This window comes from Rhea pennata, chromosome 3 (assembly GCF_028389875.1).
Source record: "Rhea pennata isolate bPtePen1 chromosome 3, bPtePen1.pri, whole genome shotgun sequence".
NCBI classification, from domain to species: domain Eukaryota; kingdom Metazoa; phylum Chordata; class Aves; order Rheiformes; family Rheidae; genus Rhea; species Rhea pennata.
This window is the reverse complement of record NC_084665.1, coordinates 13,684,475-13,710,792: the sequence shown is the minus strand read 5'-3', so window position 1 is coordinate 13,710,792 and position 26,318 is coordinate 13,684,475. Positions and strand designations below refer to the sequence as shown.

At 38.9% G+C, this 26,318-nt stretch overlaps 1 protein-coding gene across 13 annotated transcripts in view; it reads left to right on the top strand.

Moving 5' to 3' along the window:
* Window positions 1–26,318, top strand: part of MAP4K3 (mitogen-activated protein kinase kinase kinase kinase 3) — an 84,199-nt gene that overhangs the window by 6,243 nt on the left and 51,638 nt on the right. For 11 of the 13 annotated variants that reach the window (XR_009957845.1, XM_062571635.1, XM_062571632.1 and 8 more), the window contains exons 2-12: window positions 4,241–4,298; window positions 6,651–6,741; window positions 12,338–12,402; window positions 14,250–14,305; window positions 17,083–17,130; window positions 19,226–19,268; window positions 19,959–20,031; window positions 23,408–23,539; window positions 23,822–23,884; window positions 23,968–24,049; window positions 24,147–24,257. Coding sequence is in view for 12 of the 13 variants with exons in the window: in XM_062571635.1 (XP_062427619.1) it covers window positions 4,241–4,298; window positions 6,651–6,741; window positions 12,338–12,402; window positions 14,250–14,305; window positions 17,083–17,130; window positions 19,226–19,268; window positions 19,959–20,031; window positions 23,408–23,539; window positions 23,822–23,884; window positions 23,968–24,049; window positions 24,147–24,257 (822 nt within the window). In the remaining variant the exon portion in view is untranslated. Of the gene's footprint in view, window positions 1–3,142; window positions 3,166–4,240; window positions 4,299–6,650; window positions 6,742–12,337; window positions 12,403–14,249; window positions 14,306–17,082; window positions 17,131–19,225; window positions 19,269–19,958; window positions 20,032–23,407; window positions 23,540–23,821; window positions 23,885–23,967; window positions 24,050–24,146; window positions 24,258–26,318 lie in introns of those variants that run through there. The other 2 variants (XM_062571637.1, XM_062571633.1) reach the window with 2 other exon arrangements.

Here is a 26,318-nt window from a genome sequence, read left to right as displayed (position 1 = left end):
AAGAGTGTCACTCTTTTAGCTAGTGGTGGCATCAACATCTTTTTTACAGTTTTCCAAAGCAGACATTGTATAACTGCTATACACAAATACTATATGCATTCAATGCTGTAACTGTATCTTGTTGCAGACATTGTATGCAAATAGCAATGTCCTTACTTCTGGAAAACCTGTGTAACGCGTTCACATTGACATAATTCACTTGTTAAGTGGGCAGGTGAATTGCACAACAGTTTTGATTTCTAGATAGGCGACGTTTGGTCACGCTGCAGTAATGATGGAAAAGTAGGGGTAATATTTATGAAATCTGCATTTGCAGGAATTAATTGCAGGCTGCTGCTCATAGAAGCGGGGTTGAGAGTACAAATGGTTGTCTTCTGCTCTTACCTGATCATCAAAAGGGCTAGGAAATCTTGCACTTAAGGTGCAAGATTGAATGTGTATTTTCTTACAGAGAGAGTGCAAGCCTCTCAAACTTTTGGTTATGTTTTCCAACCCCCAAATATCTCTCTATATATATTTTTTTAAAATTGTTCTTCAGCAGTCTACCCCTTATTTATCCTCTAGTCTCAAAAATGTCAATTGGCAAATCTACTGCAATTAGACTGAATGAAAGCGTGTGCCAGTATCCTCACCCTACCTGCAGGCTAGCTATACAAGTACCCTCAAAGTAAGAGTCAAAGCCAACTACCATTTTCAGCGTGTGTTGAGAAAGCTTGAACTGCGCAGTGCTTCTTGATCAGTCATTCATATGAGCTCATGTAAGCAATCGTTTTACAACCAGTGATTTAGAAGGGTATTTGGTGAGACCTGATGATAACTGTCAGGGATAGCTGATCTTTAACCTTTATAACGAAGCCTTGTGTCGCTGCAGTCACAGTGATGTCTCTTCTATACCCAGATTAACAAAGGCAATTCATATTCTTACTTGTGACAACATCTTCAATGCTCATAATGCAAATGGAATATAATACAGTATGATTCAGGCTGTCTACTTGAAGTGATGTTTTCTTAAGTAACAGTTCATGCCTGTAAGAACTGGCAGTCTACCCTTCCTCATGGTATTGGCAACCTGAGTTAAATTAGGTTTTGTTCCTCCTTTCTGATTTTCGTGAACCCAGGAGGATTTTGGTCCAAAGTACAGTGGCTGGCCAAAGAGTCATGTTACCGCTGGTAGCGAGGAAAGAAATGAATGCCTAAGTTGAAAACAAAAAGGCACAACGTTCATTCTTTCCTGCCCACGTTTTGAAGAGTTCTTCAACGTCCTATTCTCAAAATAAATTCTTTTACAGTGGAAGGGGGTTGAATGTTGACGGTATAGATCTGGCAAGGCCACCTGCCACTCAAAAATCTGGTCCTTTGGCTGGGGTTTTGCATGTCCTACTATAGATGTGTCTATGTCTGCCTACTGTGGATGGCTTTGTGACAGGTATCCTCATGTATTTTAACGGGTTTGTTCTGAACTTCTCATAACCTGCCCAGCTGCCTTCTGTCTTACTTTAGTGGTTGTAAGTGTAGCTACCTGTGGAGCCGTAGCTAGGCAAAGAAATTCCTGAGAGCTGAACGCAGTACTGTAAAAATTTTACCAAACGTACTATTTTTCCTGTGAGATGAGCAGCATTCTTGAAGCCTCTTTAATTGGTTGGTTTCCAGTTTTCGTTTTGCACATCCCAGCTGAATGCAGTGTGCATAGCTTCAGAATCTCATCACTTGTATCCAATACAAGTGTGTCTAATTATCTTGTTAGTACATATTGCCCCAAAGCAAGTCTATTAGTGGTAGCAAGATTCCCTGATAGTCATCTTGTTAAAGCTTAAGTAATGGTTAATTTTAATCTTGGCAGTTTAAAAGAAAAAAAAGAAAACTGACCTTTGATTCCTGAGCATCTTGCCTCCTCTGTTTGTTTTTCCCTGTGTGAAGAATGCGTTGGGGAAAGAAATGAAATCAGGAATAAACATCTCTTGCTCATGTTTAGGTGATGCCTCGTTCTCTCTTGTGCTGCCCTTGTTCTCGTGCAGGTAAAAGGGATTCGTTTTTGCTATTTTTTGTGTCTTCAGCATCTTTGTTCTACTCTAAGGTGACAACTGGCAACACTGCTGCCATCAGTAGGGTAACCAACTAATGACTTACAGGGAAGGTTGCCAGAGAAATCTTGCTTTTTTTAACTGTCTTTTTTCCCATAGTCTATCAAACCTGCCTTATTCTCTGACTTTTTAGGATTCCCACTAGTCTTAAGAACTTACACACAGATGGTCAAGAATAGATATCTTGCAAATGCATGTTCTCCTAGCGTTACAGAAAAGTACTGCCATGCTGAGGGATGGTGAGAGGTTGGATGTCAGCTATGCTGGGGTCTGTCCAGAGCTCTAAACACAGGAATGTGCACTGCATTTCTTTCTGGACTTCATCAGTGGATATTTTTCATAGCATTTTGGTTTCTGCCTTCTCTTTTCTCCCTTTCTCGTTCCAGAGCCATCTCAGGCTGTTGTGTTAAAAAGTGGTGCCTTAATAGCATTTGGTGAGTCCTGCGCTCTTGCAAAGTAGTATTATAAATCAGTTCTCTTTAATAATAAGAAGAAAATGTTGATTTAAAATGTACATTAGCCATTCCAAGCTATCAGCTCTTGAGCTCCCAAGCAACTTTTAAAAATGAAGTCATTAGCAGTTCCGCAGGTGGGTAATGATCTGCGTCATTCAACTTTATAATAATTTTATAATAATTCTACAGATCTGGTCTTTCATTTGAAAGTGGATAGGAAACTGGATTCCCTTCCTGTGCTTTCTCTTGCTAGTGGTCCAGTATGGTACAGCGGCTGGTACTGGGTCCCTGTCAGGGAAGGGAAAGGCAGTCACTGAGCATCCTTCAGGAGCTGCTGCTTCAGCGCTGAGGAGCAGCTTTGCTGCCCTCCCCCTGGAGCTCGGTGTAGGGGCACAGAATTATCTTGCAAATATGGAGGAAATTCCCCTCCCCCTCCTTGAGACTCAGCTCTAAAAAGAGAAATTATTGATGTTGTATTTTATGTTGTTTCTTAATGGCTTTTCAGAAACTTAGCTGCTTTGTTTACTCGGCAGAGCTACGCTTCCGCATGCCGGAGCCCCGTGGAGGATGCAGTTAAGCCGCTCCGTAATCACGGCTGAAGCTGGCCACAGTGCTGCTGAGATTGCTGTGTATGTGAGGGGAAGGGTATTCTAGTGTTTTCTTTGCATTCCTTCGTTTGTTGGCTTCTTTACTTAGCACCCTTACAGAAGGGGAGGATGCTCTTACTGGCTGACAGCAAGAATCGAGGGGCAAGCAGAGAAGCAAGAGCAGGAACATGTAGCTCTCTGGGTCGACAGGCGCGTTAGAAGGCATCTGCCTCGGTAGAAGCAGTCGTGTCCTCTGCAGGGGAGAGCGTCGGATGCTCCTTGGGCCCTGCTTTTTTGGCGTCCACATTTATTATAAATTACTTTGCCAGCAGTATCTCAGTGCTCAGGTGGTTGTGGATTTTAACATGGAGGAACAGCGTAATCAAGGACACGTATAATTCAGGACGGTTGTGTGCGCCAGCACGATGGTGCCTGAGCATACTTAAAGGTTAGAGTTTAAGATCTTGGTACGAATTAGCTGTTCGATATTTCTGTGAGATAGTTTGCTTTGTCATTAGGAAATAAATCCAGCACAAGAAGTTTTGTTGGAAGTACGTTTCCTACAGAAATAGCTTTTTTTCAGAAATGTCCACGCTTGAATGTTTCAATTGAGTCACGTGACTAGGGCTAAGGATTAATTAGTGGTTAAATTCTTTGAAAATAGGGCATAATGAGCAGGCAAGACCTTGTGTTGAGTTTTGGAGAAGAGCATGTTAGTCACTGAATTCTTACTATTTGATTTACTGTTATTAAGGAGAGACATGAATTATTTTAAACAAGTGTTTTGAATATAACAAAACTCAGTAACAATACTTATCTGATGAAAATATGTGCTGCAGGGCCGATAAAATAAATGCCTAGTGTGTTTGGAAGAAAAATCTAACCTTACGTGAAATAAATGTAAAGGATGTTTTAATATATAGGCTTATATTGAGACTATTTTTGCTTTTTTAAAAAAGTCACTGTTTTGGACCCTTGTGTGTCTCAGTTGCTCTCTCATTTTGCACTGTCAGGGAATCTCAAGTTGAAATTGTCAATTACTGTGTTCTGCTTTCTAAATGCAGTTTTGGTTTTAGTGTGTATGTTTGTTTTTTGTTTTTTTTTTCCTCTTTTCTAGGCCCGCAATGTTAACACGGGCGAGCTAGCAGCAATTAAAGTAATAAAGCTAGAACCAGGTAAGTGTTTCTCCTATGAAATAATAAGTTACTGAAATAAATATTTTCATGCTTAAAATATGCTTTTACAAAATCAGTTGAGTTCACATTGAGTATTTTAAGAAAGAAATGATTGTTTCTTTTTAGTGTAGAACACTCATTCTCAAAAAAAGAAAAGTGACAAGATGTGAGAAGGAAAAAACTTATTTGGAGGACAGTTAAAGGAAAGCTGATTTAAAATGTCAGCTTCTTTGGGGATTTTCAGTTTTAAGTACTGCCTTTTCAATCCATGTAATGCAGATAAACCCATACTGAACAAAAGAAATGAGGAAGACTAAGGCAGAAAAGAAGTTGGCTGGAGAATGCATAGAAGAAGTATCAAGAAGGACTGGTGAAATGATGGGTGAACAAGGGAGGCTGGCTAAAACTTCAGGATGTGCTAGATTTATACTTGAACCGTGTGCATGTTCTAATTTTACAAAGTGCATCTCCCTTAAAGTTCAATTATCAGTGTGAAAGTGCCATTTGATTAATATGATTAGACTTATTGAACTCAAGTGCTGTAATTTGGGAAGTAACATGTCCAAATGTTTTGTTCAGCTCATCACTGTTGGTGTTCCACTTCAAGGTTAATGTTGAGGGGGGGAAATGCTTTATATATTACCTGATTTTTATCCTTAAGGTTTATGCAGCCAGAGGAGGAAAGAAGTTACTGCTTTCTTCTCTTTTCTCTTATTTCTGGAAGTGGTCAGAAGTGTGTGCCTAATATGTATATAAATTTGTTTTTTTCAAAATAGAACAGTATTTTGTTACTTAGTTCCAAACATATACGTTCACGATGCATCTCTTATTCAAACTGAACATTGAGGTCTCTGATTATCTTGGCTACTTCTGCTTTAACTTTTTATGGAGGTTCCCATCATTGGATTTTTTTGGCTGTGCAGAGCGTAATGCTGGATTATCAATCCAGCTAAAATGAGCAGTGGTGCTGTGCCTTCCTCTGGAAGGAGGGGGATTCACACATGTAAAGGCCTAGCCAGGGAACAGCAGCAATAGTACGTTTTAAGCCATTGGCAACAGATCACAAATAGGAAACAGGTGACTGTGACATTACTTTGCAGCCTGCAGTTTGAAATTTGCTTTCCGTAAATAAAATACACATGGATATCAGGTCTGTGGTTAAAAAGTAATGTCTTGATGACCTAAGAATTTGGTAATGTGTTAGTAAAAACTTAAATGTTTTCTTAAATAATAATTTAGCTGGTCCTATTGGAGTTTATTTTGTGCTACATTTGGAATTTATTGACAGCTATATAATTGATAAACATAAGCTTGCTGTCTACGCTGAAATTTTGGACAATAGCTTTGTGTTCTGGCTTAAAAGCTCTCAAGTTATGCTGAAGTGTGCTATAACGTTACACTGAAAGGAGAATTTTGACCTATCTCATCATGAGAGGATGACTTTGAATTTTCATGTTTCTTCAGCTTGTTTGAAGAGTCTTTTGTAAGTTATTCATGAAGCTTTTTAAGACCTTCATGCTTATTTTACCTATGAAGTCCTTAAAGTTAATGAGTTGTTTTCTTTGAACTGTATTTGTCTAGGAGCTAAACAAACTTCAGAGAACTTCTTTAAAAAATAACAGTAGCAAATGTAAAATAGCTTGATAGCTTTTCACCTCCTCTCTCTTCTCCTTACCTATAAAATTGACACACACATTCCAAAAGCAAAAACATCTCTTTCAAACATCTCAGGTTTTACTCTTTGTGCAAGTTTTTTATAGTGTATGCATCTGGTGAGAAATTTCTGTAGTAAGACAGGTGCAACCTAAGCATGAAGTAGTTTTGGCATTCACCTAGGCTTTACTATGCCAGTGTTTATTCTGGACATGAGTTATGCACAGCCCATAAAATTTTGTGCTCACTGAGTATACTGAAAAGTTGCAATAGTTGAATGGTTTATGGAATGTAATATTGAATGGCTTTGGTTCAGGAAGGTGATAAAATGTGGGTTGGACATGTGGCCAAAAATAGCAAGCTTTGTCATGTTTTTAAGAACCTAGGTTAATGACAGGGTATGTGCAGATGGACACAGTGGGGTCTCAGGGAAAATACGAAGTTTAGAAAGAGATATGGCCAATGTCATAAGAGATATCGGATAGCAGATGTGAAGTCCATCTGGCCTGGAATGAGGCCTCTTACCTTAAGAGTTCAAATTTTTATTGCTAAAACCTTGCTGATGAGTTTGATTTATAGCCTGGCAGATCATTACTTTTAATTATTCAAAATATTTATTTTTAAAACATGTGCTGAAAGTCCAGTTCAGAGGAGGGTATGGACTGGGCTGATGAAAATATTTATTCTTCTGCTTTTCAGGAGAAGATTTTGCTGTTGTGCAGCAGGAAATCATTATGATGAAAGACTGTAAACATCCAAACATTGTTGCTTATTTTGGCAGCTATCTCAGGTACAGTTTGTTTCTTATATACAAATGCCTCTATCTCCTTGAAAAGGACATGTCCATAAGGAGACTTAGGCAAAACATGATTTAGCAAATTTATATATTATATTATTTTCATTTACCTTAATATCTTTTCTGTTTACTGAAGTGTCTCTCTATAAATAAGTATGTTTCTTTTGATAAAATCCTTCTGCAACAGAGTAGTCGCATTCACTTGGAAATGAGTTGTCGTTGAAAAACTTTGAATTTAATAAATAAATGGAAGAGTTAAGGAGAAGAGTGAAAAGTGTAAAGAAATAGCAGGCATCCATAATGTCTTTTAAATCTGTTTCAGTGAAAAATCTCTTAAAATTGCAAAACTTTGGGAAGTGTATATTTTTGTCCCACATTGCATAGTACAGTTCTCAGAAATATTATGACTTTACTGGTGTTGGCTTGTGAAAGTGTCTGTGAGAACTTAGATTTGAATTTTATGGGGAAATAAAGAGGAAAAGTTTGGGGTTTTGTTTGTTTTTGCTCCTCTTGCTTAGGAGTAGTAGTGCTACCTTAAATCTTAAATATAATTTTGTATTGGAGCACACAAAAATGAAAACTATGTAGCCTTTAAAAAAAAAAAACACTGGTGATTTTTTTGCCTTGAAATATAAGAAAAATTAACGTTTTGGTTCTTTACTTTTCTCTCTTGAGCTGCATAGTTTTTTAGTATATGTAATAATGTACGTTTCAATTGTTTTGTCCCCTTTTTTTTGTCCTTTTGTAAGGTGTTATGCTTGTTACAATTGCAATGAATTCCATACAGTGGCAATAAGCTCCATACAAAGTCTCTGTATTTAGAAAATCCATAGCGAATTCGTAATTACATTTGATGCTACAATTCTTTTTAATGCAGCCTGATGTATGTTTTATGCTAGACATATCAATTGCTTGATAGTAAGGACTGCACATTTTCTAATGATGGATTTTGTGAACCTAATACTGTCATAATTTTAGTCATATCATACAGGCTTCTGAAAATCTGTGATGCATTTTAATGCAGTTTCAGAGGCTTTTGATTCATTTCAGATATTTATGTGTATTCTGTCTATTTGGGGACAGCATAGGTGGGACATGATAGCTCTGCATGTTGTCAAGGTTGCTAGACCCTATCCTTAATGGAAAGATGCCAAGCTCAATTATACATACCTTTACTAGACTTCAGCAACTCAAGTTAAAATTTTCCCTGATGGGTATCTGCCATAGCCTAAAGCTTTTCAGCAATATAGGTCAAATGTTTTGGAGACTGGGGCTAGGAAGAAACAGATGATATTTTTCCCTTGAAAAATCTTGGTAACCTTGTTATTGAAAGGCTCTTGTGCACCATCTTTGGTACATCTACAATTTAATATTTGACAGGAGGTGGCTTTTGTTTTCAGAATGTCTTTTTTTCTTTCAAAAATCTTTCCAACTTTTGCCAAGTCACCTCCTGAAATACTGCATTTTTTTTTTAACTTTCATTCAAGATCTATTAAAGTTAGCATTCTCTTTATAACCAGCAGTGCCTGCTTTGGTGTGTGTTTGCAGCACTGCAGAGCAGCTGAACACCTGCTCCCCAGTTTGCTTAGCTGAAGTTATGTGGCTCCTTGTTTTGCTCGGAAGGAAACTGGGGCGAGATGCTGAAACGGAGAGCGTGGAGTGCTTTGTTGTGCTCTCGGTCACCTTGATGCTGAATGTCTGTGTAGTTGGAGTAAATGGAAATTGGCCACGCTGCGAGTGTACCAGAGCTTGGAGTCAGCGACGGGGGAGAGCAAAAGTCCTGGCAAGGAGTGTGAAGGAGGCGGGAAGGTCTCGTGCTGAAGGCAGAGAGCAGTGGTGTCCCGAGGAATTTGATCTTCTCCCTGTTTCTTGTACCCAGTGTCCCGAGTGGCCCTGGACACTCGTTGAAAGCATGTTTTCTCACTGATGGGGATTCATTGCATCTCTCTCAGTTCAAATGCCTCGTTAGCCTTTGCCTGCTGCATGCAGCTGTTGCATGCTTACAGGTATGATTCAAGCCCCTAGGATCTGTGTTTTGAATTATCTCGGTTTTATGGTCATTTCAAAGGGGTGTAGTGGAAAACCTGGCCATATTAGTACTTTGCAGACATAGTTTAGTGTGGAGCATGAAGGAAGTTTCCAAGGGGACATTAATCTTTAGGGTAAGGTTGAAGAGGAAAGAAACTGTGCTGTAGTTCATCAGATGAGCAGCATCTGTGCTCGACCCCGAGCGATGCAGGGCGTTGTGCAGCCAGGAGTACGCAGTCGTGTCCTGCATGTACCGTCATGTATATGCATGCACAAAGCAGGTAGTGTGATTATCAGATGAATAAGCCGGGCTGTTTTGGCGTTCCCGAGCTTGAAGGGTGCTTGTCTTGGCAGCCTTAATGCTTTTTTCAGCATAGGGTTGATGTGCAAGCTGCATTACGCGCAAGTTTGTGCGACTGGGCGTACAGACAGAGCACGTGTGCGTGTAGGGGCTTGGTAATCCAAACTCTCCCTGGGAGTGTCTGCACTTCAGTTTTCAATATTTAGCTCAGTTTTGAGGTTAACCTAAACTGTGAATTACTTGTGTTCTCTTCAGTATTGGCGGCTTCTTGTACATGGGCAATCAAGTCTTACTGGTGATAAATACCTCAAAGTCTCATGAAAGGTTTTCTTTTTTTGGTCTGAATTTGTGTAGTTATTAGTCTGGCTGCCCACAGCTTGCCAGGTGGTAAAGCTCGCTTATTTTTACCTCTCTACAACCCTGGCAAGGAAGCTGTGTTGACGTTTTTCCTGATACGTGACACTATTCTTGCATGCTCAGCAAACCTGAAAGTCACTGTTGCAACTTTTTAACAAGGCAGATTTACAAAGAAAAAGTATTTGAGGAATATTAGAAGGGAGGGCTGGAGCTCTTCTGTGCTGTTGAAGTTATCTTGAGTTGTTTTTCTAATGCATGAACTTCTGACCAGACTGTGACTGTTCGGTTTTTGTTTGTTTTTGGAGGAAAGATTATTTGTTTTGTAGAAGTATTGGCAAAAGTATCAGTTGTCTTGCTGGTTGTTTTTTCTTATCAGTCATAGTGGGTCTGGAGTGTTTACAATAACTAATAAAAAGTTGTTTTTGATGATTTTTAAGACTCATGTGAAAATAGATATTCAACAAATATTATCATTACATTCTACTTTAATGGAAGTTTACAGATTGAAGTGGTGCTTCTCCCCACGACACTGTACTTGGGCTGTGACACTTTTTCTTTTAAAAACTCATTTTCCTCCAGTCTCAGGGTGTCAAGATGCAGCTTTGTAGACCCTGAATTTAATTTTTCCACATACGCTAAGGCGCCTGCTCTCTTTTGTTCTTGCTTGGTGCTCTCCCTCTTGTTTAACAGATGCCCTACTGCGTACTTTCCTCTGAACAACTAAATAGCTGCGTTTAAGAGACTTCTCTTTGCCTGACCTCTTGTTTTGCCAGCTTCTTTCAATACTAGGAACAGTAAGAAAAATATCATCATCCTATGCTTGGCACTGCTTTGCATGTTGTTCCCCATGCTCTTCTTCTGTTTATGTATGGATTTTCCCGAGAGTCCAATTAGTGCCTTGCTGTTAACGGAGGTGTTAGGTTACAGAAACTAAGTGGTACTGTTGATCCTGTCTCCGTTTTGTTTGCTGTGCTTACCATATGCTCTGCAAAGGCAGGCAGTGGGGTACCTCGTTACTGTCATGACATGGATCTTCACTGCCTCAAAGCACTTCGGATTCAAGCAGCAGATTAGTAGAAGGCAAGATAGTGAGTTAGAAATGCAGGCTCCTTTTCTGATCCTCTTAGGTTTTCCTTTTCTGTAGGGCTTGGCCGTGGGGGGAGGTTAGCGCACAGTAATCAGGGGTGTGAATGTCCTGTGCCCATCTCCTTGGTGCTCCCTCGTGAGCGGGTGCTCTCCTTGCAAGGTAGCTTGCTGGGCGCTGCCCCGAGGCTGCTGGGATCATGCGAGCCTTTGCCCGTTTCCACGCTGCTTTTGCTGTTGGCGTCAAAACAGGATGTAGCCGCGTGAGAGAGTGGCTTTTGGGAGCACAGTCCCCCCCCCCCCCCCAAGGTGTCCCTGTCCGAGTGCTGTACTGTTGTAGGGAATGAACAAGGGACTTGGAAGTGTCTGTCTCCAGTGCTCCTTTCTCACTCGTGCTCTCCTGCTGCCATTGCTAATCCCCATGTCTTTCACGGGTACCTGAGACTGCTTCTGTGTCTGATTTTGATCCCTTATTTCAGTGAAAAGTCTTTGTTTTATGTCAGAGTAGCAGTGCTTTAATTAACCCGTAGAAAAGGTATGGAGTAAAAAAACTGTGCTTAAAAACTGAAAAGCCTCAACAGTTTCCTTCGCGCCACTAGAAGAAGCAACCAGGGCTTTGCTATGAGGAGCGTGTGGAGGGGGGACGTAAAGAGAGAGGATATCCAAAAAAAGACAGCTCCACCTTGGAACAGCAGCTATTTTAACTGCTACCTGCTGGTGAAAAATAGTAGCGAGTGCCAGCCCAGGGGATAAGCTCAGCAAGTGCCTCGCGAAACACTTCCAGGAACGTTTCTCAGAGCAGTTTCTCGGCTATTGGAACAGAACCTGAACGTAAGCAACCCAAAATCGGGGGCTGTGGAGTAGCCGTCAGGCTTTCCTTTGGTTGTCCCGTGTCCCATGTGTGCAGTCGCTCTTTCTCCTGTTTGTTTCGACTGCCAGGACTGACCAGGCACCAGGCACATCTCGGGTTTTCTGCACTCCAAAATGCCTCCTTGCAGCTGTGCTTGCTACATGTGTCACACCAGTGAAAATCATTGAGTGAAAATAAAAGAAGAAAACCGTAACTGTGCCTTTTCTTCACTGTACTGTTCCTTTGAGGCCTTCAGCCTGTTTATCTGTTCTTAAACTGGAGATCACCCTTTCCTGAGAGCACAATGAGTCAGGCTGAATCAGTTCCCTTGGAGAGAGGGATCAGAAGAGCTTCCCTCTTCCCCCACTACCAAAAATATCCACGGATATTTTTGAGGGAAAAGACATAATGGCAGCAAGGACTTGCCCACAACATGGGCTGCACTATGCCTAACTTTGGCTGAAGCATCAGAGCTTCGCTCCATTTGTTGTGGAGAAAGGGAAGGAATTGAATTGAGAGATACTGCTAGGGCTTTTTGTGTGGGGTGGGAGGTTGTTTTGTGTGTGTGTGTGTGGTTTTTTGTGTGGGGTGGGAGGTTGTTTTGTGTGTGTGTGTGTGGTTTTTTTTTTTTTTTTTTTTTTTTTTTTTTTTTTTTTTTGAACCTCTTCTGCCCTGAAGGAAGTGGAGAAGTGAAAAATGAGGAAGAAAGAAGGACCCAGTATCTATATTCTCTCCAGTATCGGTAGAAATGTTTCATTTTGGTATCAGTCTTCACAAAAGTTAGTGTGCATACATTTCATTAATACTGTTTGTACTATTCTTATAAACACTAGAATATTTTTTGGATGTTTCATTAGGTATTATTTTGACAGTGCATTATCACATAAAGATTAAATCATGTTCATTGTTATGATTTGTATTTTCCATAATGCAGAGCTTGTTATATTGTGAATGGCTTATTCCCTTTATAGACGAGACAAGCTATGGATTTGCATGGAGTTTTGTGGAGGTGGCTCTCTACAGGACATTTACCATGGTATGTCAAAACCATACTTCCGTAAAAAGCTAAGTAAAGCTTGCTTTTGAAAATGGAGATGATTACAGTCTTTTGGAATGAAAGAGGATGAATCTTAAACTTAGAATAAGTAATGGCCTATTGATGATCAACCTATCTTACTTATATACTTTTTTTCAGAACGAAATTAATTATACTTTAATTTTACACAGTATTAAAAAAGTAGTGGTCAGTATCTAAAGTGCTGAAGGAAGGAAATAACTTCTATTCTTTTTTTGAAAAAAAAATAAAGTTGTATTTTAAAATGAAGAACTTGTGCAATTTTCCTTTATAGCCATTTTGTTTCTCAGCTTTTGACTTTTGTCTTAATATAATCTATACCACTGTCTACGGATACCTATATAAATGGATTGATTAGCATGGATGTTTCTGTGCATTGTAAACAGTGACTTTGTTTGTATTGCAGTAGTGCCAAGAGGGGCTTTTTTTGCCAGATACAAGGCATGCAGAAAGCAAAGGTGACCTATATATTTGCTTTAGGCTTAGGTGCAACAAGTGGTCAAAAAAACAAGGGGTGTGTAAATCTATTGTATAAAGAGATGATCAGTCGATTGCCAATTTTCAAAAGGCAAAAATGGTTTCAAGGGTTTATAATGCACTGGCAATAAGATGTGCTTAGGAAAAAGAAAAGCCACAAACAAGCAGTGATTCTGAGGTGATATTTTTCAAACAGGAAATTGGTGGAAACTCTAATTTGCAAAGATTTTCTGCATCCGTATGGTCACGTCCTTATCTTGTGTATAAACAGCTTGTATAAATATTTTCGTGTTTATTTCCGATGCCATGAAAATCAAGCACCAGCTTACAGTTTTAGACTATTCTAGCAGCTTAGTCATTTGAGCACAGCCTCATCAATCCCTTACATCTCTGCCAATGTTGGTAAGAGCATCGTGTCTAATAGGTTTTATGTGGAACACCTGTAGAGTAGGAAGTGAGCTTATGTCATATAAATGCCTGAACAAATGTCGTGCAGGAATGGCTTCCTGTTGCAATTGACTTTTGGCTTCTCTGCTACCGGCTAGAGGGAAAGGCTCTTTTCTGATCTTAATTAATTTCCATAGTGCCTTATTCTGCTTGGACCATGGGCCTCAACAATTAAATTTTAAGTAAAATAACATTTAACATTGGCAGAATAAAATTACTCAGAGTAAACACAAACGCCTAGAATTATGTACTCTGGATGCTAATATATTTAGTTTTATGTGATTTTGGAGCTTTTCTTTCAGAAAAGGACAGATGACTCTAGATCTGCTTTAAAGAATGTATATTGCATGATACTCATTTCTTATAGGGTTATAGTTTTGAAGAAGCTTAGCAGTTAGGTTCTTAAATCTTGTTTTAATTTTTAACTTGCTACTCCTTCAGTTTCCTTTGAGAAACCCCAGCCAACATTTATTTCCTTTATTTTCTCTCCAGAACCTGAGAAGCTTGCAGTGAGGACAGCATTTCCTGTTCTTAAAATCTTTTAATTTCAGGATTAAAGGCCTGTGACTGAGAATAGGCCATAGGCCAGCCCTTGTTTGTGTTTCAGTGTTTGGTTTGATTTATGCTTTTCTTTATAATTAAATCCTCTCTCTTTAAGAGACTTGAATAAAACAGGAATCTGGAGGGAGACGAAGACTCCCTTACCTTGGGAAGCTCCTAGGCTGCTCAGAGGGAGAGTTTGGAAAGGTGCATGGTGCTTTCTTCCAGCTGGATCTGACGTCAGATCATCTCAGTGAATGGGAAGTAACTGAGGCACAGGCTTGGGAGGAAAAGTATCTTACTGAATTTTGAGAAAGAAATAACTATTTTTCCTTCCATTTCAGTGACTGGACCACTTTCAGAACAGCAGATTGCCTATGTTAGCAGAGAAACACTACAGGTAGTATGTTCAAAGGTTCTTGTTTGTGTTATAATTTGTGTACAGTTGTTTTTTAATGTAAAAATGTTAGAAGCTAAAAAATAAAAGCTAAATATATCTGTGCAATGCCATGGAAGTGTAATGTCTAGGTGACTTACCATTTTCCTCTGATTTTTTTAGGAGGTCCTTTCTTGTAGCCTAGAACTGGTTTGTGTAATCTGCGTAGCCTTCAAATTATCCTTAGATGAAAGCTGACATTCTTTCTGTTGCTTTCTTTTTTTTTTTTCTTTTTTCCCCTTAAAAAAGGGGGAAAAGTGGCGTATCTTTTTCTCTGATTTGTGATATAAGTTTATCATACATTTGAAGGAAAAATTAAAGATTTAATTTTGCATATCTGATTGATGGTCTGTGCCAACAAGAAAAAAAGATGCCTGTGTACTTGATGTTCAAATTATGGCATCAGACTCTTATCATGGATATGCCAAGCTTTGTCTTTCTTTCCCAAATTACAGGTTAAGTCCACCAGTAACCCTTCCAAAAAAGCTGTGTCTGATAAAGCTTATCCCGCATCCATGCGGGAGCACAGTTCTCGGCTTCCGCTGAATGTGAATCTTCTGACTGCCAGCAGCGGAGAGCTGCTGCCTTTTACGCTCTCAAGATACCTCTGTCCAACCTCTGTCTGTTGTCTCTGAGCCAACTATGCTGCGTGCCATTTAGGATTTGCCTACAGTGTGCCAGAGGTTACTGACTTATGACTCAGAAAACACAGCTTTTTCTTTTCTTTTCCTTTTTTTTTTTTTTTTTTTTTTGCTTTTATTTTTTTCTGTTCTTACAGTGAAGTCTCTTGCTTGACTTCTGTAGCATGTGGGAGTGGTGTTCTTCTGGTTTTCGAACCCTAACCCCTTTTTTCTAAACTCTGAGAAGTGTTTAGTGTATAAAATGGAATTTGTGAAGTAATTGTTGTTTGGGGAGAATTCTTGATCTGTTTTCTAAATTGCTATGAGAAGGAAGTTTGTTGCTTTGCTTTCTAAGTGTTATGCCAGTACCCATTTTTGTATATTCTAAAGTTATCTGTAACTGTGTATTTACTACACTATGAGTTTCTGATACCTTGTTATAATTTATAATCCAGCAGTCATTTTTCTTGGTCAGAAATCTGAGAATATGGTCCTTCTGTCAGTCTGTAAGTCAATTGTCCAGTGTTTGTTTTACCTTTGTTTCCATGAGTCCAGAATTTTACTCGAGTGCCTAAAGTTAGCTTTTGACCTTCATATTTTGAAGCCTGTTGTATGGTCTGATTTCAAAAAATGCTCACTGTCAGTTCTGATTGGAATCAGTGAGACTGATTTTGAAAAGGTAGGTCCTTTAAATATGAATTTTAAAGTACTTACCTCCAGGCATTCAATTCTGAAAATGGTGGCCTTAGATTCTTTCAGGACTGTGGTAAAACTGAGCGAGGTTTGGGGACTTTTTGTGCTAGTGACATTCAGAGATTTAAGTACAAGGAGTATAAATGGGACTTCACCAGCTAATGCTGTTTGTTGCAATGATCAATTAGATGCTTTGATTAATTACACTTCTGTACCAGAAGCAAATCAAAATGAGTTCTGTTCTGGGACTGCCTGCCCACCTGCTTTGAGGATCTTAGAAACCATAGGTCCAGCTGGGTATCTTTTGTCACTCCCATGAGGAACCCAAGTTAAAACATCAGTAAGCAGGGTTGATTGTGGGTGTTTTCTTTATTTAAAAAAAAAAAAAAAAAGAAAGAAAGAAAAGAAAAGAAAAAAATCTGTAGTTCCTTTTAAGGAGGTGGATTTCATAACAAATTAGGCCTTCAGCTACATCATACTAAGGTTTTCATGAGCTGACGAAGAAAAGATACCCCTAAAATATATTGTCAGTAATATTGTTGTCTGTCTGTATAATGCTATTTACTTGAAAATTTGAAGTACCAAGTTATGTAAGTAAGCATTTTCCCCTTCTTTCTGTCAGTCTATTTTGGACTATCCATGAAAATGCCAATAATTGAGAACAATTCTAATTTCTTTTTGGAATTAACTCTGATGTCTTACACAAGCTGGCAAAAAGTCCACTGTGCCATTAGCATCTCAAGTGAAACCATGACCTCAGTGTGACACAGGTATTTACCTGCAGTTTGCCCTGTGGAAGAATACTTTAGAGATAAGCCTGGAATGCCAGAAGTGACGTGCTCTGTGATTTGTCACGCAGGGATTCAGTCTCCTTGTATTCATCCAAAGACTAAAATGTCTAACTTGGGTGGCATCCCAAGTTAGACATTGTAGACATTTGGGCTTGAGTTTTCAAATCCTTTGGTGCCATCATCAAGCCCCAGAAAGATAATCTAATACTTCCTGCAGAATTTCAAGAATTGGATTTGATATGCTAGCCCCAAGGCACTGTCTGCTAGTGTGCTTCTAGAGTTAATTGAAACCTGTAATGATATAGGAGAACGTTTCTGTACTAGGTATCTTGTGATCAGACTGTTGAACACTACAGTGATAGGCAATTTAAAAGTAACTAGCATGTCCAGAAGAAAAACATTCTCAAGTTGAGTTTTCCTACAACAAGCGGCTGCTATTCTTTCCTTCTATCCATGTTTAGATATTATGCTATTAGGAATACCAAGTTTACAAATTTTATTACACTGAAAAATAAGAGTGTACTTCGGAGTCATTCAGATGACTGAATTGAATCCCAAATCTGCCTGTTTATTTAATAAGAGATGTCTATAAAATGAAACATATTGGACTAAGTTATTACCTAAATATTTCCTGCAGGGACTATATTATCTTCACAGTAAAGGAAAAATGCACAGAGACATTAAGGTAAGTTGAAGCTGAAGGGAATTTTAATGTTTTTAAGATCAGATATACCAACTGTTACAGTTCTTTGTTGTTGGAGATATTTTGGAGACATTTTTAAATAACTTGTTTTCTTATGCTTATTAGAATAAGACTAAATTTTCTGCCCAAGAAAAAATTTTCTTTAAAATACATTCATGGAGGTAGTTTGTTCTTTTACTGGGAGCCAAACAGAGCACTTATTTAGACTAGTACTGTGAAATTTAGACATCAGCTGGTGCTCAGAGTAGCACATGTTGAGCTTGCCATAAGGATGTGTTCTCTGCAGAAGAAGACAAGACTTTGGCCTCTTCAAGAAGCTTGACATACCCTCTCTGTGAACCTGCTAGTAAACAGAGCTGTTGCTTTAGCATCTTGCCTTTTCTTTGGTGAGCAGTTTGCAGGGCAGTGGCTGCTATTTTGCATGGTTCCTAAAGACTGAAGACTGCTTCTTTTGTCTCCTCCATCCCATGTTGAAACTAGAGAGGCTAGCACAAAATCTTAGCACTGATTTGTTTAAAATTTAACCTTGACAAGGGGATACCAAAACTGGCTTGCACAGATTATTAAACTTTCTGTTGTAGATTCCTTCTGGTGCCTCCTGTTCACTTTTTGTCCCTGGAATTTTATTACCTACTCTTCACCTTTCCAAACTCTTCCTTGCTCAGACTCCAGCTTAAACCTGGCAGGCTTCACCTGGAAATCTGACAGTAAATTATGATGTTCCTTTGCATTATGCTTTTTGTGAAACCAGGGATGCAATGCACATGGTAGTTTCAACCACAGATGTCTTAATACAGCCTAGCTGTGAGGTCTTCCAAGTAGTTCTCGTTGACTGCAGAAGGATATTTGGGTTCTGAGCACTCAGGAAAATCAATTCTGAATGATTGATTAATTTGGACACAAAACTTGGATATTTTTGTCGTATGTTTTAGAATACTAAATGATGCTTAAAAGGATGCAGTGCATTGGTGTCTGTTTCTGAACAGAACTGTGCTAATTAAAATGCCTAAAATGCTTACAGTTGGATTTTACAAAATTTTGTTCTCACGAACATGGAAAAATAGTATCATCATCTGCAGATCTCCTCACTGTCGAGTTATACCTGCTTCCTTCAGTAGCAAAGTTTTATGTGTTCAGAATATTTATCGTGTTAGTCTTGAAGGGCATACAAAGTTGAGAACATGTTAACTGGGCTATCGTAGTATTTACCAAGCTCCGTTTATAAGGCTCATTAACTATACTTGTGCAACGCTTGCCAGAGTAGATTGCATTGCTCAAATATTCTTGCAGGCCTGACTTCCCTTTCCCTGTGAAAATCCGTAGTCTGAAAAAGCCCATAGTCTAGAAAAGCCTAAATTCTTTGGAAACTCTTCTTTGCCTCCTTTCTGTCCGGTCTATGGACAGTGCTGGCATTCATAGCTCTGCGTTTAGCTTTGTGTTCAGCAAACTTCTACTTTTGCTCCAATCTACCTGTCACTGGTTTCCGTCTTCAGATCAGGTTTGTCTTCAGTCCTTGTATGTGATAATTTCGTGATACCAACTGTTGTTTTGGGTTAGTTTTTATTATTAAACTGAAGTAAATGGTCCATTAGTCACAAAAAATAATAGAATCTCTATTGCATAAAGACGGAAGTAATTTTGCTAAACGCTTGAATGTCAAGGCATGTCCTTAAGGCTCAAATTATCATGGCTCTCAAACAAGAGAAGACCAGTTCCTACAGATGGAAAAGAAATTAAACTACTTCCACTTTGACCTTTTACAGTTCCTGATTCCTTTCAATCAGTGTAAATAGAAAAAAAGAAAGTAAGAATTCATCAACATAGGCAAATCATCAAATTCTGCTGTTTGAGAGGGTTTTGTGTGCAATGGAAACTCTGTAGTACCATAGGCTAAAGAGGGCTAAACTTAAACTTCATGAGAAACCTCGTATGTCCCAGTTCCGCTGTATAATAGAATAGCAATTTGCTAATTTCATAAATATTTCCTTTATACGGTTATAGATTTCTTGAATGCATGATTCTTGGTGTATCAGAAATTTCTGCGTGTTTTAATTGAAAGTGTCTTTTTGTTTTTAAGGGTGCAAACATTCTTTTAACGGATAATGGCCATGTAAAATTAGGTGAGTTAATAAAACTCTGTTAATAAGATTCTGTTAAATTTGTGTGGACTGTAAACATAAATGCAGAAGACTTTCTGATTTTAATCTATTATAATTGCTTGTGTAAGGAATTAATGAATATCAATGGGGAACACATCACAAATAATTTTTTTTCTTACTAGTAATATCTAGCAGTCCACCAACAAATTAGTACGTTAGGAGTAATTGGAGCATAGTTTTGGAACATTGAGGTAAGAAGGGAGGGGGGAAAGTGTTATGAAGGCAAGCTAAAAATCAAATCAGAGAGTTTAATTTTAATAAAATGCACCATATAGAGTTCCTAAGTATGAAATGTAGTTTAAAATGCTCCCTAAAGGAATCTCTTAGAGAATATTAAACGGCATATTTTTTCATATTCAGAGAGCACATGTTAGGAATCTGTGCTAGCCATTTTCTTTCTTGCGTTGACATGTTTGTGTGCAGCCTGCATATTTGGCAGGTGGTCTAGCAGAGCTGGCCCACAATTTGAGAGTCACCAATTTTCCATCATTTGGTTCCTCCACTGTAAGATTCATTATTTTTTTTAATACTGGAAATATTTAACAAAAAATAAACAGTGAAAGCAAACCGGCATGTTTCATAAGCAATGAATTGCAGTGAATCATTACTTCAGTTATGAACTGTCTTTTTTTTTTTTTTTTTAATATATAGCTGATTTTGGAGTATCTGCACAGATAACAGCTACAATTGCCAAAAGGAAGTCATTCATTGGCACCCCATATTGGTAACTGCTTTATTTGGTTGTTAATATAAAGTAAAATATATAACACTGCTGAGTAAAACTTTCTGGGTAGGTGAATCACTGAAGGCTCTCAGACTTTTTAGCTATCATGTTTGAAATATTTATGCTAAATCCTGAACTAACTGAACATCAGACAAGATGCTATTACACTCTGAAAAATTGAAATGATGTGCTGCTATTACTACTGACTAATGTATCTCAATTTAGTCAATTTAAAATTAGCTATAATTTTACATGTCTTCAACTCTGATCTTAAATTTTTCTTTCCGGATCATCCATTTTGGTGCCTTATGTTCCCCCACCCCAGCTAATCTCTTTTGCAACTCTTCAGTTCGTAATGAGATTTCACTTTTGTCTCCACAGATGCTTTTGCCACATCTGAAATGTGCCTTTAAGCCATTTTCTTCTTCTGTGTTCCTTTTGCCTTACTTGTTTAGACTGGTTGAACTAAAACTTACCTTTCTCTTCTATCTGTGTTGCTTCTTAATCCTTCCTCCAGTAAAGCAGTTTGCATAAATTATACTTTTTATATTTCAACTTTTTTTTTTTCCTCTGCTCTTTCTCTCCTGGAGTTGGTTGTTCCCTTTTGCCTTCAAGTAAATAGCATGCTCTTCCCTGTAAAAATAGCAATTTTCTGTGTGTTTTTTCCTTGAAAAATACTCAGTTTTCTGTATGGAAGTATAGCGTTTACGAGAAAAAGCGTATGTAAAGGCAAAAACTGCATCCAAATATTCACGCTTGAAGTAGACTCAAGCGCAGCATTTTTCGCATTCCCGTGTAGTGGGAGTCACGCCAAGGCATGGCTTCGCTTCCCTTTCGGAGGAGCTCGAGCACCCCTCAGTCGCGGTTGCGTAAGTGATCCGTGGCTGTTTCCCCACTGAGACGTCTGGGCGACTGCGGCCCCGACCTCTGTCACTGTGTAACTTCCAAATTGTGCCAGGCTTCTCGAATGACGTACCGTAACCTTAAACAGTAACTTTGAAAGCGTTACATAGGTTAAATGCTGATGAAAAGCGCCGCTTTTCCTGTGCGAGGCTTCTCGCAGATTCGGGAGGAGAAATGAGGAAGCAAAAACTGTTGAGACTGTGGAGGGCAAAGCTGAGTGAGAAACAGAAGCGGTGTGAAGATTGTGGTGGTTATTAGTGGTGCCTGTGCGGGCAAGGGTATGGTGGTTGGATAGCAGAGAAACAAGGGGGCAAACTGTGGTGTCTTTAGTTCCAGTAATCCATCTATTTACTTTTCACATCTCTTCCATCTAATTTTAAACTTATCCCTTGCTCCCCCTCTACCTCAGTAACTCTCTGTTCCTCCTTTGGGAGCTTCCTTTTTTGATTTAAAGTCCCCATCTGTCTGTCTCTCTCTTTTATGAACTCTTTAATTCTGTGATTTTTTTGAAAGTAGGGAGATTTCTTTACAAAGTCTAATACATACAAATATCGATTGAGCCATCTCTGGTAACATCAGACAGTAATTGGGACCCATACTATGGGTTAATGTAGGCAGTGAAATTCTGGATAAACTGTATTTACAAAAATGTTCTCCAAATCGAAATAAGTCACACCACCAAATCTGATGACTTAGCTTGTTCCAGAATTCCAGTAGAATTCTTCCTCCTTGTGGATAAGGATATCTGTGTCCAAATAATGTGGCACGTGAGGTATCTCCAAAGTGATGTTATCTACTGCTGTATTGCAGTACTTAGTAAGTCATATTCTGTTGTCTTGCACTGAGTTCCATCTGCTATTCCATTTGAAATGGTCTTTTGGGTTAGTGACGTCCAAAGCTTAAAAACATCAAGACGTTTGCCATCTGATGTGGCTACACAGGACAATCAAATGCCTGATTTACTTCAGCAATCCAAAACATGTGAGGCTGCGTACCGAATCATTTTCTTTAGGTATTCCTATTTATGCAAGTCAGTTATGTATGTAACATTTTTCCACCTGAGGATCTGAAACTACTTTGTAAACTTAAATGAGGCCTTTCAACGTTACACTGTGATAGATGTTACAGACAAGGAGTACTCTGTTTAGAGCTGACAGTAAGCCCTCAGGTGTCATGCTTTCTGGAGACCAGAAAGCTGTTGCTTATTATATTCCTATTTTGAATGCCTCTCAAAGTCAGTTGATCGCTTTCTGGAATGGGATGCATGATTTTATTTCGATTTTAGTCTAGTTGAATAATTATATCTTAGACTCTGACAGTTCCTTTTGCTATTGCAAAAAGAAAGTCCAAAACCGATTGGTTTCCTCCATTTCCTGCCAAACAGCTGTTTTTGAAACTGCCTATTTAGTCACTGGAAAATGATTGATGAAAACTTCATGTTTGCTCCAGTGAAAGAGGGATTCTGTTTCCATAGAATCATAGAATCAGTAAGGTTGGAAGGGACCTCTGGAGATCATCTAGTCCAACCTCCCTGCTCAGCAGGGTCACCTAGAGCGTGTTAGACAGGGTTGCATCCAGGTGGGCCTTGAACATATCCAGAGAAGGAGACTGCACAACCTCTCTGGGAAACCTGGTCCAGTGCTCCGTCACTCTCACAGGGAAGAAATTCCCCATCACGCTCAGGCGGAGCTTCCTGTGCTTCAATTTCTGCCCACTGCCTCCTGTCCTGTCACATGGGACAACTGAAAAGAGTTTGTCCCCGTCCCCTTGACACCCTCCCTTCAGGTACTTGTACACATTGATAAGATCCCCCCTCAGTCTTCTCTTCCCCAGGCTGAAGAGGCCCAGCTCTCGCAGCCGTTCCTCATAGGGCAGGTGCTCCAGCCCTCTGATCATCCTTGTAGCCCTACACTGGACTCTCTCCCGTAGCTCCATGTCTGTCTTGTACTGGGGAGCCCAGAACTGGACACAGTACTGAGACGAGGCCTCACGAGGGCTGAGCAGAGGGGCAGGATCACTTCCCTCCACCTGCTGGCACCTAATGCACCCCAGGAGACCATTGGCCTTCTTGGCCACAAGGGCACATTGCTGGCTCATAGTCAGTTTGTCATCCACCAGCACTCCCAGGTCCTTCCCTGCAGAGCTGCTCTCCAGCAGGTCAGCCCCCTTTTGGGAATTATTTTCCTATCATTGCTCTCAATTAAATGAAGGAGTACTGCAATGTTAATTAATTGGAAAGAAAGGGACAGAGTGATGGAAACTCTTTTTTGGGGGGTGAAATTTAGAAGCTTAAGTTTTAGGATGTGTATGCTGTATACCTTTACATATATATGCATATATATATATATCATATAAATGTATATTCTATAAGCTTATAAATAGAGAGCTATAGAGGAAGGCACAGTAAACTGTTGCATACAAAAGAATGTTTAATTTTGGAGAGAAATGTATCTAAAAGTGTCTTGCCCTTTAGGATGGCGCCAGAAGTTGCTGCAGTGGAAAGAAAAGGTGGATACAATCAACTGTGTGATCTTTGGGCAGTTGGAATAACTGCTATAGAACTTGCTGAACTTCAGCCTCCGATGTTTGACTTGCATCCAATGAGGTTAGTAAATGGTTAAAGCTTGTTTCACCAATAGATCTTCATAAATAATCTGTTTGGAGTAGCTGGCTATGTGTGCTTGCAGTATTTGGGGCTGCTGCAAGGGTACCGAGTTTTAAGCAATTAAAGTGACAGAAATTGTAACTCTTCTTTGGTGCATAAATGTGTAATCTTCCCTGGTAGTGTCTCTTAAACTGATGGACTTCTTACTGCCAACAGAAAAAAGTGAATTTAATATTCTGTCTTGTATTAGCAATGCAAACCACAGAAATGCTGTTTTTTCAGGGCACTCTTTCTAATGACGAAAAGCAACTTCCAGCCTCCTAAGCTAAAGGACAAAATGAAATGGTAAGCAGTTCTCTGCTTCAGTTGATAATTATCATGTATTTTACTGGACAAGGAATTCTAATGTTTACCATTTCATTTTGCAGGTCCAATAGTTTCCATCATTTTGTGAAAATGGCACTTACAAAAAATCCTAAAAAAAGACCTACAGCCGAAAAATTACTACAGGTAGAAATTTGCATATGCCTTTTTAAAATGTTCTGAAATTAAAATAAGCTTAAAAATGACTGAAAATTTTAATGTGTTTTTTCTTCTATTTTTTCAGCATCCTTTTGTTACCCAACCATTAAATCGAAGTCTCGCTATTGAACTTCTGGATAAAATGAACAATCCTGATCATTCCACTTACCATGATTTTGATGATGATGATCCAGAGGTAGGAATACATTTTAATCATAAAATCAGATTAGGATTTAATCTGCAAACAAAACAAAATGATCAGATACATAAATACTATTTATTGAGCCACAGAACCTGTTGTGATCTCAGAATACTCTCAAGGGTAACTTATTTCGAATTGTGCTGCCCCATCGCAAGTACAGACATTTACCAGTGTTGTTATAGTTGCAGGAGAGAAGCTTAAAGAACAAGATATTTTAGTATTTTTGAAGTTTGATTTACTGTCATCCTTGCAAGAATGTGTGTTGCAAAAGTGGATGTGGACTACTTCTCTAGTCCTGAGTTCTGCCTTGCCTCCTACTTTCTGTTTCCTCATGGAATGATGTTTCTGTTCATCTGCAAGGGAAACATTCATAAAAATCATTTCACACTTACATAAAGCTTAGTCTTTTGCTCATAGTCTGCTGTCTGTTCAACCTTGACATGAAAAGAAGAAAAAGAGGGATTCCCTAGATGTGTTTTGTCAAATGTTTTGCTGTGTGTTTCTTGCAGCTTATTTTTTCCGTCTTAAAAGTGAAATCAAGTCACCTAGATCATTCTGATTCTGTCAAAGGCAAAGTTTCTGCCTTTCTGCTTTAGCAGGTGGGGAAAAAACAGTCCTGCTGAGTTTATCATTCCTACATAAGCATGCTAAAGTGTTTCACAAATACGGGAAGAAAAATGCTTTCTTACTGCATCCCATCTTCACACTTAATTTTATATTAGTGAAGACTTTCCAAAGTTTACATTTCCCATAAATTCCATTGATTCGTTAACTGCATACTTAAACATTTAACTTTTCTTTATGGAAAGCTAGTCACAAAATGCATTCAAATGAAAATAGTCTTACAAGGAGCAACTACTTTAAGGTATTCATTTTCAGATTTTACAAGTTAAATGAGCTTCCACATTCCCGAACAGCAAAGAAAAGTTGACGTGTACTGAGTCTGTTTCTGTCTTCCTTAGAAGTTGAAGAAGCATAAGTGAAATCCAGTTTTCTATTGTAGAGCACAGTGTTAGTTTTTGTTAAATATTTCTTGGGGAGGAAAGGAAAGAAAGGCATAAAGATTGGTTGAATAGTTCATATGCTTAAAAGAATTGCAAGTGGAAGAGAGCCCTTAGTGAATTTTTCCATAAAAACTCTTCAGTGAAGTTAAATACAGAAGGAAGCACTGACTGTATTAGACACTCGCATCAGTGTTGAGAAAGCTATCTGATTCCTTACTGCTGTCAGAGACAGCACTGAGAGCTCTGAGGCCTGTCTGAAGCAGAATTGCTGTTGAAACCAGAAAGCCAATGCTTTCATGAGCCTTTGCAAGAAGGAAAGGTATCTGTTTGGGGTGTGCTTCCTATCAGTGCACTGCTCAGATCAGAGTAGCTTGCCTTGTGGCTCTTCCCAGCTTTTCCGGAAGCTGTACTGAATTATCGATGTTCTCTCTACCTGTGTCACTTGCATGCATCTTCAGCAGGAATCTCAGTCATCTTCATTTTGGGCCACTTAGATGGAGAATCTTGTTTCTCTTCCTGTATGGCATCACTTCAGTACACGTTTTATTGACTATTACTTTAGCTTTCAAAATAGTACTCTTTCATGTAACTTCTGCCTTATTATTAAGAAAGTTCTTCTGTTGTTCAGTATATTACTTACCAGTTAATCCCATAATTAAGCATGGTATCAGGAAAAAAGCTATACCTTATCTGGGGAGAAAATAGTAGGAAAAGAAAACAATCTCACAGCAGTGATCAGAAAAGATGCTTATTTTCATCATTTACAAAGGAGCTAGGCTGACTGGCAGTACTGAGGGATAAGCAAGCTGTCTCACATGTCTTCTGACTTTTGTTCTTTGTAAGATTAGTTCAAGTTTCTTGTTATTTCTCCATCATTATTCATCACATGGTATCAAGCTCTTCAGTGCGCTTCAGTCACCATTACCTGTAGTGCTTAATCTTCTTTGTATGACAGACAACTCAGATGTCTCTTCTCATTTCTCTCCTGACCATGCTGCCAGATAATATTTCAATCATTGGGGCATTTAATCCACCTGCAAAATAAAACTGA